Here is an 18,323-nt window from a genome sequence, read left to right as displayed (position 1 = left end):
TGAATGTGCAGCACTTTGACATCTCTGAGATCGTTTTGTGTTAACTGGGTACGTTCTTCAAATAATGGAATGAAATCTACCCATTGAAATTTATGCACCGATCAAGAAAGTCCACCTACCAGTAAGTCTGTCCCTTCTGTTTATTTGCCATATCCCCACAACACAGTTTAGCCACACTAGCCGTACTGCCCATGGTAGCCCGTTGACAATTGATACCGTCACTAACAACGTTACAGAATCGACTGCGCTATGTACCATACACTCGGTAAACATTCATTTTAGTTTTCAAGGTATATCATTTGATTGCTTGCAGATTGCAATTAATTATTTCAATTTAGATGGAATTCAACGGAGCACTCAACAGACCGAGGATTTACCTCAGAAATGTGAAGAAAAGCAGTTGATGTCTGTAATTCGACTAATTAGATTGTAGAAAGACTTTAAAAATAGATTGAAGTAATTGAAATAAAGTTGATTCGTTCGTCTTTTTGAACTAGTAAGATAATCTGGATCATTTATTGTTCTCATGAAAATTCATACAATAATAGTCCAAATTCTATTGACCTGCAAACAGGATGATCGAAACAACTATTTACTTTCACATAATCATGACCTTTATCTTCCATGCTTAGGAGTCGTCTTACTTGTCCATTATACCAAGTCTTCTAAATACGTTGCAAACTCCTGGGCTTATTATTCCTCCCATATTACCATAATACTAATTTCAGTAGTTTTGTTTGCTGTACTGATGAATACGATAAATACCTTTGGTGGAGGTTTGTCACAGCCTTCTGGGCCTAATTTGGATTTATCTAAAAGTCTAGCCTCCTGTGATCCAGAGCCCAACATTTCCATATTACATATACCTTTACCACTACCGTTCTCACCATAATGATCATGTATACCGATCTTCTTCTGGGCACGCAGTCCAGCAACTGGCAGCATGTTTGACCGATCTCTCTTCTCCTCTATGTCTACATAACTGGTTCTAAAGACACATTAGAGTATGTCTTCAGTTCTGAATATGCTTCCTGAGTATCCAAGTTCTAATAAGCGAATTCTGTAACACGCCATATAGGTCTGTTTGTCGATAATATTCCTGCCAATTGTTCATTGTTCTTTACTAGATGAATACCACCTGGTTCAGGTGGTATTCATCCAGGAGGATGGGGATTGGCAGGAGATTACCGACTCAAGGAATTGCACCTACAGAAGTTCTATCATTACTTTCAAAGAACTATTAAACTTGGGTAAAGTACATCATTTGCACAAGACATTAGCGAATATTTTCATAACATTCTAAGCTATCAAACTATACTAGTGCCAGTTAGAAGCAGTACAATGTGGTTCCAAAGAGTCATCAACAATAAATTACTTGGTTGATTTGTGAAAATCATTTCGATACAGATCAGTTTGCAATAATACAATAACAAGCAAAACCTAATCTTTTCTCAGTAGTCGCAGACAATATATTTTAATTGATTTATAATTTTCCTACTTTTCCTTCTGATTATAACGAAAAAAGCACTCATCATTCATCAGTTGATGAGCTCCCCCCAAAATCTAACTTGAAAAACTCGATTACTGGTGATGGGGTGATGCCCTCTATGTAAATGGGCACCATTCATAAAGGGTGGTGTCCATCCATGCGGGGTGGTGTCGATGAAGGGTGAATATTTATAATAAGCAACTGCTAATGTCATAGAATAGAATAATGGAATAGAATGTCAAAGTGAATGCTTTGGGATCCCATTTTCCTTGGAATACATTGTTCCTTCAATAGTTCAACGGAAAAATTAAATTACTATAGTTCTAATTACTATAGCCGTGGGTTGGGCTACCTATCCGACGCGTTCCCAGGTGGCGGATAGAGGAACAGCCAGGGGACTGGAGGCCCTGTCAGGGAAGCCAATGTGGCCTTATGGACGGGGTTGCCGGACTCCCGGTCAGTGGCAGAAATAAGTAGGGTGAGGTGAACTAAAACCCCCCAAAAGTCTTTGCAAAACATGCCACCGTGGGAACTGGGCGAAACCTCATTGTAATCAGCCTACCTCTGGTAATGCGGGGCTCTGCCAGAAGTGACCAACTCTTCCCTTGCTACTCGTGGGAACACACATGAATGAAACAACAGAAACAACAAAAACAAAAACCAATCCCGACGCTGGACAGAAGTGCTCACCTCAATCTAAGGCGGTGGCTAAGGATAAACAAAAATGTTCTTCCCAATCTACCGCTTTCCACCTCCAACAGCAAGGGTACTTCCTGCGGTGGGCGCCAAGAGCTCCGCCTTGAATAAATGCAAGGAACTGGCTGCCCCTGCAGGAAAGCTCCCTCACTTGTGCACTACCAGGGAGGGAACCCCAAAAAAGTTGAGGAAGCCGCGCAACGACAGTAATATCGCTGCACCTCCCAAAACCTTCGCAGAGGCCACCGTGAGACACCTCAAGGTTGCCAAAGAGAGTGTGTGTTCGGCTAGTCTTGGCCTACACCTGCCAATATTAAGGAGATGTCTCCTAGTGACCTGTTCACCTTCCTGGAAATGACAGGATGGACGATGACCTAGGACTAGGAGGACGATTCCTCGGGAGGATGATCAATCTGTGACCTGTGGTCTACACCCACCCTCCCTACTCCCTAATAATGGCTGCCTATACTTTTTACAATAATTGGGGGTAATTATGTCTTCTGTAGTATTTGTAGTAAATTGATGTTTTTCTCAGATGAAAATGGTTCGAAAAGATATTGAAATTATACCTGACAAACCTTATACCTTTGAGTAAGATATTTTTCAACTGCAAGGATTTAAGGACCTCAAGTCCCCAAAACTTCTGAGAAAAAATTATTTCAATTTTAATAAACGTTACAAATTGTACTGAAGTGAGCAAAATTTAAGTTTCGAGCTTGTCTTTAGAAGAGTAAAGACACGCCCGAAGAAGCCATTGTATGACGGAACACTTGTTGCGTTTTTGTAAAAATCTCACAATCTCAGTCACAATCTCACAATAAAGTGTTATTTGAATTTGTTATGGATTTTCATCAATTATCGGTCAACTCCATCATACATTCTAAATTTCGATGTAGATGCGCGTTAGAAGACGATGAAAGTGCTCAGTTGCAATAATAATCTCGCATTGAACATATCGGCAGTACTATGTGTCTGATTACACTTTGATGATAACAAATTTCGGTATGTCAACGTTATTTAAGTAATACATCTATAAAATGAAAATAATCCAACTTCAGAACACTTGATTTGGGTGATTGCATTATTTGTGGAAGATATTCTTGAAGAACGCTAGTTTCCAACCTCTTCCTTTCTTATGCGCAAAGAAAACACACAGGTTGTAAAAGCTCTCAAGTCTTCTTCTACATTTGACAAGTTGTATAGCTGTTTTTGTTTGAAAACAACAAAAGTGAAGGGTTTTCTTGGTATCAGAATGAAAAGTTCTTACAAGTTAACCAGAGCCTAAAGACAAAGCACAAATACCAGACAGATCTTTTTGGACTAGGCTGGACTCAACTATCCTTGGGGAATCTTTTTTATCTTTGATGTATCCCACATACTGTGTTTTCGTTAGAAAAGATGTCGTTGCCTTTACCAATTCAATGTTAACTAATTCTGTTTGTCTGTAGAAGTCTATGGTGTGTAAACGATGGTAGCTAGAAGGGCAAATATTCATTTCGTCTTGTAAGAAAATAAAAAAATTCTCAGTTATATAACTAGTAGCAGTGCTATGAAGAGAGGAATATCGGGATATGAAATAAAATGTCGAATTTGTTGCAAAATATTTATAAAATACTTGTGAAAGTTACACAGTGTCAAGAGTAACAGTATCAGAAAGATAGAAATCGGTTAAAATAAATCTGTGAGTAACTAGAAGTACACATATGGAATCAATTGAATGTTGGAAAGACACTCTTATCTTCACAATCAGGCATTTGCAAAATGAAACATTAAATGCAATTCTGGTAAGGCAGTTAGTATCTTCAATATTCATCCCCCTCGTCAGCTTCAGCTTCGATGGAGTCCACAGCAACCTCTTCATAATCCTTCTCAAGAGCGGCTAAATCTTCTCGAGCTTCGGAAAATTCCCCTTCTTCCATCCCCTCTCCCACGTACCAGTGCACGAAGGCTCTTTTGGCGTACATCAGGTCGAATTTGTGGTCCAATCGAGCCCAAGCCTCAGCGATTGCGGTTGTATTGGAAAGCATGCAAACTGCTCTCTGGACTTTGGCAAGATCACCTCCAGGAACCACGGTGGGCGGTTGGTAGTTGATGCCGACTTTGAACCCTGTGGGACACCAGTCCACGAATTGAATCGAGCGCTTGGTCTTGATGCTGGCGATTGCTGCGTTTACGTCTTTCGGAACGACGTCCCCTCTGAAAATAAGAATTGACAGTTTTATGATATCGGGAAATAATCGAGCATTATAATCAGTTTTTGCAACACTTTTGTGTTATAACGGCTTAACTTCAGTTTTCCATCAAGACCATTATTTTTGAGTTTCAGGGAGTGAAAATGACACGTGAAAATTACAAAAATCGGGAATGGGTTCACAATATTGTATTTTTGAATGATTTCTATTACAAACTGAAAGAAATGAATAATACTGATACTGATAATAATGGTCGTGAGGGAGATAAATTAAAGACAGGAAGTAATAACCTTTAAAGTCCAAACTACAAAAGTTCTGTAAAGTTAAATTATTGAAATTCTATTTTACCAAATATGTGTGATTGATGACTTGTTTATTTTGTAGAAATTCATGATTATTTGAATGAAATGAATAAAAAGACCTTTGTCTAATTTACACTAGTTCCACTAGTGAGCTAATTAATAGAGACGTAGAGAAAACTATGGAGAAATAGCTCATTGTTAGGGATACCACGACAATGTGATCTAATCTATCTGTATGTTTGTAAGATCAAATGCCTCTGCAGATTGTCGAAGTTTTTAAATTTCAACTGCTTTACGATTTTATTCTAGAGAAATCCCTTGAACTATTAATCATTTTTTGTACAAAATTAATCTCTCACTGTTCACACCTATCAAGAATCAGAATTCATGAAATCGAGCTGCTTTTTGATGAGTATATTTTTGATAAAATGATCAGTCTTCATGAGTTGAATGTTTCATCAAGCCATAACTTGAGTGTCACCAAAACATACATACAAGCCACAAAAATGCACAATGAAAAAATTCAAACAATCACGAAAGAATCATGAAAGAAAAACATAAGTACAAAAATATAAAGAACTTGTAGCAATAGAAGCTTTTATTGACGTTCACAGAAGCTTATTAAATTTGTTAGGTTATAAAAACCATTTTTCATAAGGCAGGATTTTAGCTGGGGTTTGAATACTTTGGTCTGGAGACGCTAGATATCATATAGGTTGTTTTAAAAAGTGATTGTTTTCATGGGTCTACATTAAACTGTAATATCTCAGTGAATATTCATTCAGTTCATCTGAAATGAGCGCCATTTTGTACATAAGATGAGCATTGGAAATCATTTCAGTTTCTTTTCGCTTTTTTTCTTTGTCATGATAATACTGTATTATTCACACCTTTGCCAATTATAAATAGTGAAGTTTACTCAATAAACGACTATAAAATATTCAAATCGAATATGTGAAAGTAATCATACAGAACGGCAAAGAACATAATATAAGTAGAATGGAAGTCCTTGGCAATACGGTTATTTGTTGAAACGTTTTTCAGTTACTAATATGCATTTGGATATTAATACAAAATGCATAATTGTTGGGGAAAATCTTTGAAAAAAACTGAATCTAGATAATAATATTGAAACAGTAGTCAATAAGAGTCAATTTCAGGAAAACTCAATATTGTTTCTTGAGCCTTCATTCAAGTGAAAAGAAGGAGTTACTCCTATACATATAGACAAAATTGAATTCAAAAATAATGATGAAGTGCATTTAATTTTTCGTTTTGAAATTTCCTATTCTCAGGAAATTAGTTTTTCGAAATATTAAACCTACATTCCAAAACAATAATTCAAAAGTGAGAGGCGCTCAAAAATATAAACCTTGCATTAACTGTCGGTGAGAATTGAATTTTTTTCGTGTTCAGGTATGGTATGGACATGATAAATCCAAGTTTTTCAACTCGAAAGCCTGAGGATCACTTTTGACTTCTGCAAAACCTCAACTTCATAATTTGACCAGAAAATAAGCGACTGTAAAAAATTGTGATTTTCAAACTTCTGTAGATCGTAAACACACTAGCCAGGCTTGTAATTTTTTCAGACAGAAGGAAAGTACCTATTACGTGAAGACACTCAGTTTAGTTAGAACTCAATCTAATAATATTCTTAATCTAATAAGATTAAGAACTTGCACTTCCAGAAACCTGATAGGGGTGGCAAGAAGAATGTCATGTATTCATTTTCATCTTACCAGTTCGATGAGGAGTTTCTACTGTTTGTTCACGTCTTTAACAGCTGTCATATGACTCCTTTCCCCTTTAGTATGGGTGAAACAAAGTTCTCCACTCTTTTGGAGAAGACCACTGACCTTGAAAAACATGTTGATGTATTTTTTAATCTGATGCGACCAAACACAAAATCAGCTGGGAAGTGCAACGGGATTTCGTGGCACTAGTCCTGATTTGAGTTATTGAATCAAAAACAAAGGCTAAGCTAACTTCACTCTTCCAAACTTGTCATCAACACTGTCCTTACTATATCTATACTATCAAATCCTAGGATGGTTTGGTAACTTCTTGGATCCCGTCGAATAAACTTGAAAACGAAGTATCAGTGGCTTCATTCCCTACTGCAGTTCTAAAAAGGTTGCAATGGAGCAACGCTTGCAGGAGTATGAGGTGTAGCAATAAATGTTTAGAGTATAGTCCACTGCAACAACACCCTACCTCTATTTTTGCTTCAGATCATCTACTGCGGTCGTAAATAAGGCAGAAATTGAGCCTGCACATGCAGGAGATATACATAAGAGTCTGCATCACTCTTGCAGAAATTGAGCTACTCATGCAGAGAGTCAGGCTGGAGATGCAGCAGTATTTGCAAAAACTGCAGTAGAGTCCACTGCAAACACACCACATCAGACTAAAGATGCAGCAATATTTGCAACGACATTGGTGAAGAAAATGTTGATGCCGACCTGGAAGAGGTTGATGCAAGTGACATGGAATCTACCGTAGGCGATAAACTGGACCTCTTGACTAGCCTTATCTAATATTCGTGTGTATAGCGGATTATAACATTCATGTCATTTACTTTAAGACGCATATCTGTGAGCATACCTAATTCATTAGAAATATGGATTAGACTGTTTTCTAGTTCTCATCATAATGGTGCTTTTTTGTATCCAAGACCTTTAACATCATCATATTTGGATATTGTCATATTTCTAGAAATTTTATTGGACAAATTTGCTTGCTGAACTCACTATTCAATTCTCTACAACTTTTATTCAACGGATTTTTTTATTGGAATAAGAACTTTACGATCTTCAGGCGTTTGGCCTGAAGGCGACCTCAAAAATAGGCCAAGCCGTTATAGTTATAATCAGGTTGAAATACAATATTAAATATATGTAGCGAATCGACTTTTTTACAATTTCCGGTTGTATTACTAAAGTATCTAGTGTATACTTGAACTCTAACTATAATAATACAGAGACTAGATTTGATCCATTGAATTAAGCCCATTTCTGAAAAAGATAAGACCTTCTTAAAAACTGAAAGATAAACTTACCGCTGGGGTGGACAACTTGCCAAGTTTTATTGTTAAATATTACATTTTTCCGTTGATAGAACCACTTTCACATATCTTCAATTCAATTGTCAGTTCTGAAAGCTAACCAGAAATATGGAAAAGAACAAAAATATGTCTCGTATTCAAATCTGGCGAAAGATCATTCGTATCCAACTACAGGTCAGTGGCTATTTAATGCAATTTTGGAAAACTCTTTGAAAGCATTATTTATGACCAAATATATAACGATATCACAATGATGATGACACCAAATCAGCATGAATTCATGCCCAAAAGATCTAGCGTAACAAACCTGGCGAGTATAACTGAATATATTTCTTGTAATCTCGATTCAACAGAACAAGTTGACGTCGTTTATACTGATATAAAAAAGCCTTCGATCAGATTGACCACTTTCTACTTTTGAACAAACTTCAAAGGATCGGATTTTCTATTTCTTTACTATGATTGCTTAAATCTTATCTGTCAGATCCCATTTAGTTCGTCGAATATGGAGGGTACAGTCAAACCATTATATTTTTACTTCAGGGGTGCCCTAGGGGTCTAATCTGGGGCCACTCTTATTCTTAATTTTAGAATATTCCATGAACTATACAGCTCTCGAAGACGGTGACACGTTTAAAGATTTAGGGGTCGTGTTTGATCGAAGACTTACATTTTATACTCGAATAACTCACATCGTTTCGTCGGCTTTGAAGCTATTGGGATATTTCTCCAGAAACTGGGGTGAATTTTCAAATGTTGATACGCTCAAATTATGTCATTTTCATAAGAAGTAAGGTAGATAATGCATAGTTAATTTGGTGTCCATTATATCAAAATTCCGTTCAACGATTAGAATCTGTTCAGTGTTCGTGCTTGAAATCCATGTTTTTTAAGTGCAATGGATTCTATTCAGTTAGGGGCACAGACCAGAATATTTTATTAAAGACATTCAACTTAGAAGCCCTAGCAGATGAAAGAAAATGCACCGCAATTATGTTTTTGGTTAAACTTTTGAATCATAAAATTGATTGTAGTGACTTGTTAAGACAAATTCAGTTTCTTGAACCTAGATCACAAATTATTGAAAAAGTCGCCGATATTTATAATGTGTAAGTTATTCATTACGGTGTACGACCTGTGCGATATATCATAACAGCAAACAGTTTATTTTAAGAACTATTAAAAAATTCAATGTTATGATTGTTTTTCATTCTCTTTTTTTGTAATCTGAATCGTTTCATTTATATATACTCTCTAATTATTGGTATTTTTTCTATTTGGTATTTTTGCATATTATTATTAATACCTGTAGAGCATGCAGCAAGCCATATATTTTCCATGTCTTGGGTCACACTTGACCAATTGATTGGCAGGTTCGAAGCAGGCGTTGGTAATTTCTGAGACAGTCAATTGTTCATGGTACGCCTTCTCTGCTGAAATCACAGGAGCGTATGTTGCTAGAGGAAAATGAATCCTGGGGTAAGGAACCAAGTTCGTTTGGAACTCTGTTAGATCTACATTCAAAGCACCATCAAATCTTAGGGAGGCAGTGATAGAAGAAACTATCTGAAAATGGAGTAACTTATGTTAAAGTAGGTGTAATAATGATATTTATACAAGTTCTAGTAGCTTTAGTATAGAGTCCAATGCATGAATATTATTAGTTTTTTCATATAAAACATTATTTAATTTGAGGTATGCACTGTTCTAGTTAAACATCCAATAGTAACAATTTTGACCTGATCAGGAGCAAAAACTTCACGAAGAAATTCCGTACGATCCCAAGCAGTGAGCAAGCTCATCCCCCTAGGAAGGCATTATTTATATTGGATTGTATCGCTACGTCTGTAGAACAACAAATGAGAAACTCGCGGTTTCTGGAGCATGTATTTTTTCCGCACGGTCTTGACCGAGGAACCATCCTGCCTCAAACAAAAGTTGTAGCAGACGTGGAAGGCATCAGTTACGAAGTGTCCTTTGTTGGCCTCTTGGCCGACGTGGTACACGACGGCGAATAGTTTGTACTACTTTTCTTCTGGAGACTGTGTTTTCAACGATACCACTATCAATTTCCAAGTTGAATTCAAACTTCAAAGCTTTGCAAACGTCATGGCTGTAATAAAAAAAACTTCAGATGCAATATAAAGATCACGGGAGGTTCACAGAACATTGCTTGCTCCCACGCTCCGACTTGGTCACTAGTTTTTGACGAATTCAGCCCCTGGTTTTTGGAGTCGAGAACCCCAAGCGCTTGCCTTGTAGACCTAACTTTCTCGATGTTTGCTAGAATTCTCAGTAATGTGATGTCCGGCACGATGTAGGCTCGACTTTAGTTGTCTTCTGAAGATGTCGCTCATCGGTGTTGGTCCTTCTATTTACATATCCATTATTTTTCGATCCTATCACCTTCCACTTATCAGTTGAATCATTGCCTGTAGTAGAGTCAGCAGGAGGATTTCCATCTTTAGTGTAACATCCAACCAACCCCTATAAATCCAACATTTCATCATTGAGACAGTTCAAAAGAAAACCTAGGAACTCTTCCGGATCTTGCTGTCTACTCTCCATCAAGTCTGTCCGCATGCTATGCAATATTTTATAAATCCACGTCGGATCGAAATAGGTGCTCGTGTTAACAATAACTGTTTGGTCTTTCTTGGAATTCAAATCCACTCTCTTGCTTTTCGTCCTAATGTTGAAAGGTGAGTAGTCAAACTACCTCACAAAACGGCACATTCCAACTATAACCGGGGTGGACTTCCTTCTCTCTTTTGAAGATATATTTTTGCTCAGGCTATTCAACACAAGTTATAGAGTGATGGACATGCAATCAGGGCTTGCAAAATTGATATGATGTAGCAGAAATGTCTTTGAGCAGACTATTCGGTTGCAAAGTCACTGCCCTACCGTGTATGTAGAAAAAAACTAGCCTATCTGTAACAGCCACAATCTACAAAGTGGTCGAAACTTCTGGAGTACTGGAAAGTACACATGGGTATACGGAGTTGAAAATCAGTTATTTTGGAGACTTTTCAGCTAGAGGACGAAGTTTAATCTCATTAAGAATTACCTCCTCCTCTTCTCTCGAAGCTCTACCGCTTTGCTACAGTATTTAACTACACTGCACATCTCTGGTTCCCGTACTGACTACAAATATTTGTATTCACTGTTGTTCGGGTAACCATGAACCGCAGGATTCTGTTGCGTAAAAACATGAAATAATAATATAGCAAATGTTATCCCAGAATGGAGAATCCTTGAAAATGTATGCTACAATTCACATTTTGTAATTTTTCGTACCATAGAATTTGACACTTGACAGACTATGAATGGAGATAATCTATTGATGATGACTACTGTTTTCCTACCTGACCAATCAGTCTGTTGAGGTTGGTATATGTAGGTCTTTCGATGTCGAGATTTCTTCTACAGATGTCGTAAATGGCTTCATTGTCCACCATAAAGGAGCAATCCGAATGTTCCAAGGTTGTGTGTGTTGTTAGAATAGAGTTGTATGGCTCAACAACTGCAGTAGAAACCTATAGAAATAAAATAGTTGTTAGGTACCTATAGCTTATTGAGAATTATGTTCATTTTTCATCTGACATATACTGTTTGAGGTATTGATTACTTTCCTATGAATTTGAATTGATGGATGTAGCCGTTACTACGTGGTAGGAAATCATAATGAAGAAAAGAGAAATGAAACTTTCTATGTTTTTACCACTTTTATTTGTAACTAACGTTACTGCAGTTTCGTCCTATAGTGACATTTTTAAACTTGTATAAGTTCGAAAATGGACGAAACTGCAGTAACGTTAGTTACAAATGAAAGTGGTGAAAAACATAGAAAGTTTCATTTTTTCTTTTCTTCATTCTAACGAATTTTGTTGAAAATTGTAAAGAAAATTTTATTCATTACTGATTTTTTTATGTGAAGGAGTGACTAGGATAGTCGAATCGAAGTTTAACCATAACTCTCATCTATTTTGTTGATTTTGATTTAGAAAAAGCAATCCAAACGATTTGTCTGATTAAAGTGAAATTATTTTTTATCAACAGCTGTCCATGTCAATATTTAAACTTTCATAGTCTGTTGGTATTTATTGAATAACTGCAATGAAACTAATTTGAATTTGAATGTTCGATTGATTCGTGTGGTTAATTAATTTCGAAAGGTACTGGGTTATACTGATTTTTCTTTAAATAGTTATATAATTTAAAAAAGTCAACAGTATTTACAATTTTATAAATTTCCAATGACTGATTATCTATTTCCAGGGCCGGATTTGGATGTTTGGAGGCCCTAGAGCTACAAATAAGTGGAGGCACCTAATTAATAATTATTTTTCGGACTTTTTTCACATATTTTATTCCTTCCCAACTCATGGGTACGAATCACAAATTAGTCATTGAAAAAAGTATTGCTACTGAAATGCTCAATCAAATCTATATCAAATCAATTCAAAATTGAAAGTAAATAGAAACTTGAAATCAGGGCTTTCTGATATATTTGTGTGAGTATTAGAGAAAAAAACCAAAAGATATGTTCGGTAGAAAAAATGTGAAAGTTTTTTATCTTCATTATGGAGGCCCCTCTACTGTGGAGGAGAGAGGTCCCATACATTACACAACACAACAAAGTTTTTGTTTCGGGGTTGAAATTAGATGATTTTAATGTATTTCCACGTGTTAAAACCGAAAGTGACCATAAAAATTATATATTAGCTCTTGTTTTCAAGATATAGTATCATTATATTATATATATGTATATTGAGTTTTTAACAAATGAAATATTTCATCACCAACAGTTGGTACACATGTTTGTTTACATAACACCCCTCTCATCAGCTGTTCTAAAGTAGTAAACATAACCTATGTGAGTTTGTCAATTGTACGCACGTGGTTGCTATTGAAATTATCGTGTGAAGTTGATTTTTAAATTAATTTAAGTGCTGATCTGAAATGCCTCGAAAGTGTGTGAATTCTGTCGATAGCTTTTGCTATATATGTGGTGAAATAACATTTAAGGCTCAGAAACGTAAAATGACACCTATCGTTAAGACAGCCTATGAACATTATTTTGGTGTGAAAGTTGGGGACCAAGATAAATCATGGGCTCCTCATATATGTTGTAATTCTTGTTCCGTCATATTGCGAGAGTGGCTGAAAAATAAAAACCGGGCAATGGCTTTTGCCATTGCCTATGGTTTGGCGTGAGCCTACCAATCATACAGACGACTGTTATTTCTGCTTAACTCCTCCCATTAAGCAAGGTTTATCTATGAAAAAAAGAGGAACGGTTAAATACCCTAATCTCCCATCTGCTCTTCGGCCTGTACCACACTCAGACAATTTGCCAGTCCCTTCTCCACCCCAAAACTATGAAATTTTAGAGGAAGGTGATGAAGACTGTTTAGAAGGAGCAACCCATCCATCTACATCCTATGACCCTGATTTTGAGGTAAGCGATAGGTCTAGTGATCCGCACAGAATTAGTCAAGCAGAGTTGAGTGACCTTATAAGAGATCTTCGCTTGTCTAAGGAAAAGGCTGAGCTGTTAGGGTCAAGACTACAACAGTGGAATCTTCTAAAACATGATGTGAAAATATCTCAGTACAGACAGCGTCAAAAAGATTTGCTTCCTTTTTTTGAGAAAAAAGAAAACCTCGTAGTTTGTTCTGATGTTAATGGTTTGATGGACTGCTTGAATTTGGATCACACTCCATCTGAATGGAGACTGTTTATAGACTCTTCAAAACTAAGCTTTAAAGCTGTACTTCTGCATAATGGAAATCAGCTACCCTCTATTCCTATAGGTCATGCAGTTCACATGAAGGAAACGTATATAAATATGAAAACACTTCTCCAATCAATCAAATATGAACAACACAAGTGGCACATCTGTGGTGATCTGAAAGTCATTGCTATACTCCTAGGAATGCAATTAGGGTTCACCAAGTACTGTTGTTTTTTGTGTCTGTGGGACAGTCGGGATAGAAAATCTCACTATAAAAAAATGAACTGGCCTACACGAGACCTAAACCCTAATGAGAAAAATGTAGTTTACGAGCCTCTTGTAGATCCTAAGGATGTTCTCCTTCCCCCATTACATATTAAGTTGGGACTAATGAAAAACTTTGTGAAGGCCATGGACCAGGAAGGACAAGCTTTTAAGTACTTGAGAGCAAAGTTTCCCAGGTTGAGTGATGCTAAAGTCAAGGAAGGCATCTTTATTGGGCCTCAAATCCGTGAAATCGTAAATGATCCTGCTTTTGACATGATTTTAACAGGAAATGAAAAAAGAGCCTGGGAAGCCTTTAAGGGGGTTGTACATGTGTTTTTAGGTAACAAAAGAGATGATAACTTCACAGCATTGGTTAAAGAGCTTCTTCAAGCTTACCACCAACTTGGATGCAACATGTCCTTAAAAATTCATTTTCTTCACTCTCATCTTAATTTCTTCCCACAAAACTGTGGAGCTGTGAGTGACGAACATGGAGAAAGATTCCATCCAGACATTGCCTTAATGGAACAGAGATATCAGGGCCGTTGGAATGAAGCAATGCTTGCAGACTACTGCTGGTCTGTGTGTAGGGATGCTCCAGAAGTGTTTTATAAAAGACAAGCTAAACGACAGCGATCTTACAATGAATCGGATGGACTTAATTGAAATTTGGTGGTACAAACTTCTTTTATTTGTCAAAACACTAAGAATAATGTTTTTTTTTATTAATTTTGTACTTAAAATATTCTAAAAGAAACATAACAATATTGTTTTATGTACTTTCACTTTTCAGGTATAGTATAACTACTCTTTAAGATTAAGTACTGTGTATCTCAAAAACCAGAGCTAATAAAAATTTTTCATTGTTATTTTCGTTTTTATCACCCCAAAATTAGTAGAAATCGACTAATTTAGTATAGGAAACATTCAAAAAATATTTTTTTGTTGTGTTGTGTTATTAATAAGTGATAGCCATAAACTCAAAATTATGAAGTACACTGAAAAATATAACTATTTGAAGTATTTTACTTTCCACAAGATGATTTTAATTTTTCTCGTAGATAACCATCGAAATTTAATTTATCTAATTGAAAAATAAATAATATACTTTACCTGTGGAGCCGGATAGATGGAAAATTCCAGTTTAGATTTCTTTCCATAGTCAACACTGAGCCTTTCCATCAACAAGCTGGTGAATCCTGAACCAGTTCCTCCTCCGAAAGAATGGAAGACCAAGAATCCCTGGAATTATATCATTTGTGATATTTTTAATGTGCCAACATTCAATATGAAACGCATGAAAGAAATCGTACCAAATAATTCATCAAAAATACCAAAAACTGCTAAAACTATCGGTATATTACCTAAAATCATTTCAAAGGAGAGTAATCTGAAATTCAAATTCAAATTCCGAGGATTATTCCGCGTAAATACAACGTAAAAAACAAAAGTAAGTAGTACTTAAAACAGAAAAGCTATTCTCAAGAAGATTGTGAAGTTCTGAAGAGAAAACTTTTTAATAGAAACGCACAAGTGCTGCAGAAAAATCATATAAACTTTCTGAGGACGTTAGTACTGAGACAGAAAAGGGAAAATTCACAAGAACACAGCCGAAAAAGTACCAAAAGAAGCTATGACGGAAAAAGAAAACGTTTTTACAAAGACTTACAATCACTTTGCAAACACTTGTGTATCACTATTATGCTTTTTTTAAGTTTTTTTTGCAGAACTGTGTTATCAGAAACGAGCAGGAGTCCCGGTCTCCTTCTGAAGCCAAACCTGTCGAAAGTGACTAATTATAATATGATTGTCATAATTCCTACCTGCAAACCAGTGCATTGATCCGCCAGCTTCCGTATCCGATCCAGAACGATGTCAACGATTTCCTTGCCGATAGTATAATGACCACGAGCGTAATTATTGGCCGCATCTTCTTTTCCGGTGATCAGTTGTTCCGGGTGGAAGAGTTGTCGGTATGTTCCTGTTCTTACTTCGTCTGTGAACAAAACGCTCTACAACTATTGTGTTATTCCCACTAGTTTATGATATTATAATGAAGTAACCGAGAACACAAGTGATGATATCATGACAGAGAGCACTCAACAGCGTTTTTCCATTATTCAACACGAGTAAAAATCCTAGCGAAGTGTTTGAAACACAACCCAACAACTGTGATTCATTAACACTAGACAACAGGCATTTCATTAATAGAATGTAACGTTTCAATTGAGCATTTTAAGCGAGTTCCGGAAAGAATAATGGTTGGTAATCTATTATTCGAAATTATAATCAAGAAATCCCTGTATTTACTCCCGTGGAGACAGACAATTGTTAGGAATGCCTCACTGGCTAACAACGATATTGAAACTCTTATAACACCACCAACTTTATAACATCTATTAGTCTATTCAACAACAATGTCAGTTTCAGACTGCCCCAGTTAAACATATTTCAACACACAAAGGAATGTATCATCCTCTTATGTAAACTTATCAGGTGATATTCAGGGCTGTCCCATCCAGTACTCCCAACAAGATAATGTCCAGGGCTGTCCGGAGCTCTGATCCTAACGCACTCCCTAACATTCGGCCATCCTGCTACCCCATTTGGCCTCAAATGGGTTCAAACACCCATCAGAACAATCTGTAACAAACTTTCCAATGAAAACCTATATAAACAATATATTTTGTATATGTGTATGTGTCATAACTTAGTTTATTCCCTAAGTTATTATGTCCGTTGGTTTAATCCCCAACTTTTGTATATGTATGTGTGTATGTGTCATAACTTAGTTTAATCCCTAAGTTATGCATGTCTGTTGGTTTAATCCCCAACTTCTGTATGTGTCTGTTGGTTTAATCCCCAACTTCAACTCCCAGTCATGAATTTAGTTTAATCCCTAAATTATGACTGTTTTTTTTGTAACTCAGTTTAATCCCTGAGTTATCATTGCCGGTTGGTTTAATCCCCAACTCCAACTCCTAATCATGAATTTAGTTTCAATCCCTAAATTATGACTGGATTTTCACTCACTAATTGTCGTCTCTCACTGTGAACGGTTTGAGATGTTCCACACCGATGACTCCCTCATAACGGTTTGCGTTTTGGCACCTTTCTGACCCTAATTCTTCACATACTTTATATCTATCATTTCCTAAATTCTGTTTTATCTTGAATGGCCCTTTATATTTTTCGACTAATTTCTTACTGTTTCCATCATTTTTGAAATTAGTTACTTTTGCGAGCACCAAATCTCCTATTTTGTAAACCGGAGCTGTTTTTCGTCTCATATTGAAAATTTTATTCTGCCTTTCACGATTTTCCTCCAATCTTTTTGCAACATCCTGCCTCAATTTGGTTACGTCAATCGCTGGGGGTTCGTGGACATGAGTGACGTAGCGGTCATTCCCCAAGTTCAATTGAAACCCAACTAAAACTTCACTTGGTGTCGTCTGTATTGTTTTATTGAAGGTACTATTGATTGCTAACTGAATTTTAGATATGTTTTTGTCCCAATCTTCTTCCTCCAAATTAGCACTCATTGTTGCGGCAGCGTCTACAATTGTCCTATTGTATCGTTCCACCTGACCATTTGCGCGAGGCATAGCTATAGAGTTTTGATAATGGCGAATACCTTGTTCATCGCAAAAATTTTTAAATTTGTTGGATGAAAATTCTTTGCCTGCATCCGATATTATACGCAGTGGTACTCCAAAAATGGCTATTAATTTACGCAATTCGTTCAGAACCGGGGACGTCTTGGTATTGGGAAGAGCACTCAGAATTGTGAACTTTGTGAACGAGTCGACCATAACAAAAATGTATTTGTTGCCGTTTCTACTTTCAATAAATGGACCAACATGATCAACATGGATTGTATGAAAAGGACGAGGACATTTATGAATGGAAAATAAAAATCCTGGCTTTTTCCCCGTGGGCATTTTATGGTACTGGCAGTGTAAGCAAGACTTAATATATTTTTTTACAAAATGTCGCATTCTAGGGAACCAATATCGTTCCTGCCACCTGTGAAGAGTTTTCTCTACAGAAAAATGTCTCAAATCATCGTGATTAGCCTTTACTATCTGCCATCGACAGTTTTTCGGAACAAGCCAACGCCGACCATACTCAGTAAGCTTGAAAACTTTTCCTGCCCTTAAATCATAATTATAAATAATATCTCTACTTACATCACCTGACTCCAAATTTTCTTTAATTTTCACAATTTCAGGATCTTTGGCTTGAACAGCCGCCAACCAATCACCTTAAGATATTTTCATAATAATATCTGTTTGTATACTTTCGCTAGTTACGCATGGATTGCGACTCAAAGCATCCACGTGAACCATTTGATTTCCCGATTTGTGAATAATTTGAAAATTATATTCCTGTAAAGAGAGGACCCATCTGCCAATGCGTGGGTTTATATTTTTTTTTCAATTGTTCCACGAACAGCATTACAGTCAGTTCTGATGATAAATTCAGTACCCAATAAATAATGACGAAACTTTTGTAGTACGGACACTATTGCCAACAACTCTAACTCGAATGAATGAAATCTTTTCTCGCT

At 36.5% G+C, this 18,323-nt stretch overlaps 2 protein-coding genes across 2 annotated transcripts in view; both read right to left on the bottom strand.

Annotated features, from left to right (window-relative positions):
• Men (NADP-dependent malic enzyme) overlaps positions 1 to 208 on the bottom strand; it is a 49,049-nt gene extending 48,841 nt beyond the window's left edge. Inside the window, exon 1 of the mRNA XM_023156014.2 lies at positions 120 to 208. Within this exon, the coding sequence (XP_023011782.2) occupies positions 120 to 193 (74 nt within the window). The 5' untranslated portion in view covers positions 194 to 208. The remainder of the gene's footprint in view (positions 1 to 119) is intronic.
• Positions 209 to 3,774: 3,566 nt separating this feature from the next.
• The window catches only part of LOC111502048 (tubulin alpha-3 chain), a 46,477-nt gene continuing 31,928 nt past the window's right edge, over positions 3,775 to 18,323 (bottom strand). The window contains exons 3-7 of the mRNA XM_023156011.2: positions 15,577 to 15,749; positions 14,867 to 14,995; positions 11,115 to 11,285; positions 9,053 to 9,312; positions 3,775 to 4,381 (exon numbers count right to left, since the gene is read on the bottom strand). Coding sequence (XP_023011779.1) covers positions 3,988 to 4,381; positions 9,053 to 9,312; positions 11,115 to 11,285; positions 14,867 to 14,995; positions 15,577 to 15,749 — 1,127 coding nt within the window. The 3' untranslated portion in view covers positions 3,775 to 3,987. The remainder of the gene's footprint in view (positions 4,382 to 9,052; positions 9,313 to 11,114; positions 11,286 to 14,866; positions 14,996 to 15,576; positions 15,750 to 18,323) is intronic.

The sequence above is a fragment of the Leptinotarsa decemlineata genome, unplaced genomic scaffold, assembly GCF_025532065.1.
Source record: "Leptinotarsa decemlineata unplaced genomic scaffold, Ldec_3_MD MMD2_tig00026361_RagTag_RagTag, whole genome shotgun sequence".
Lineage (NCBI taxonomy): Eukaryota > Metazoa > Arthropoda > Insecta > Coleoptera > Chrysomelidae > Leptinotarsa > Leptinotarsa decemlineata.
This window is presented reverse-complemented; position numbering and strand designations above follow the sequence as displayed.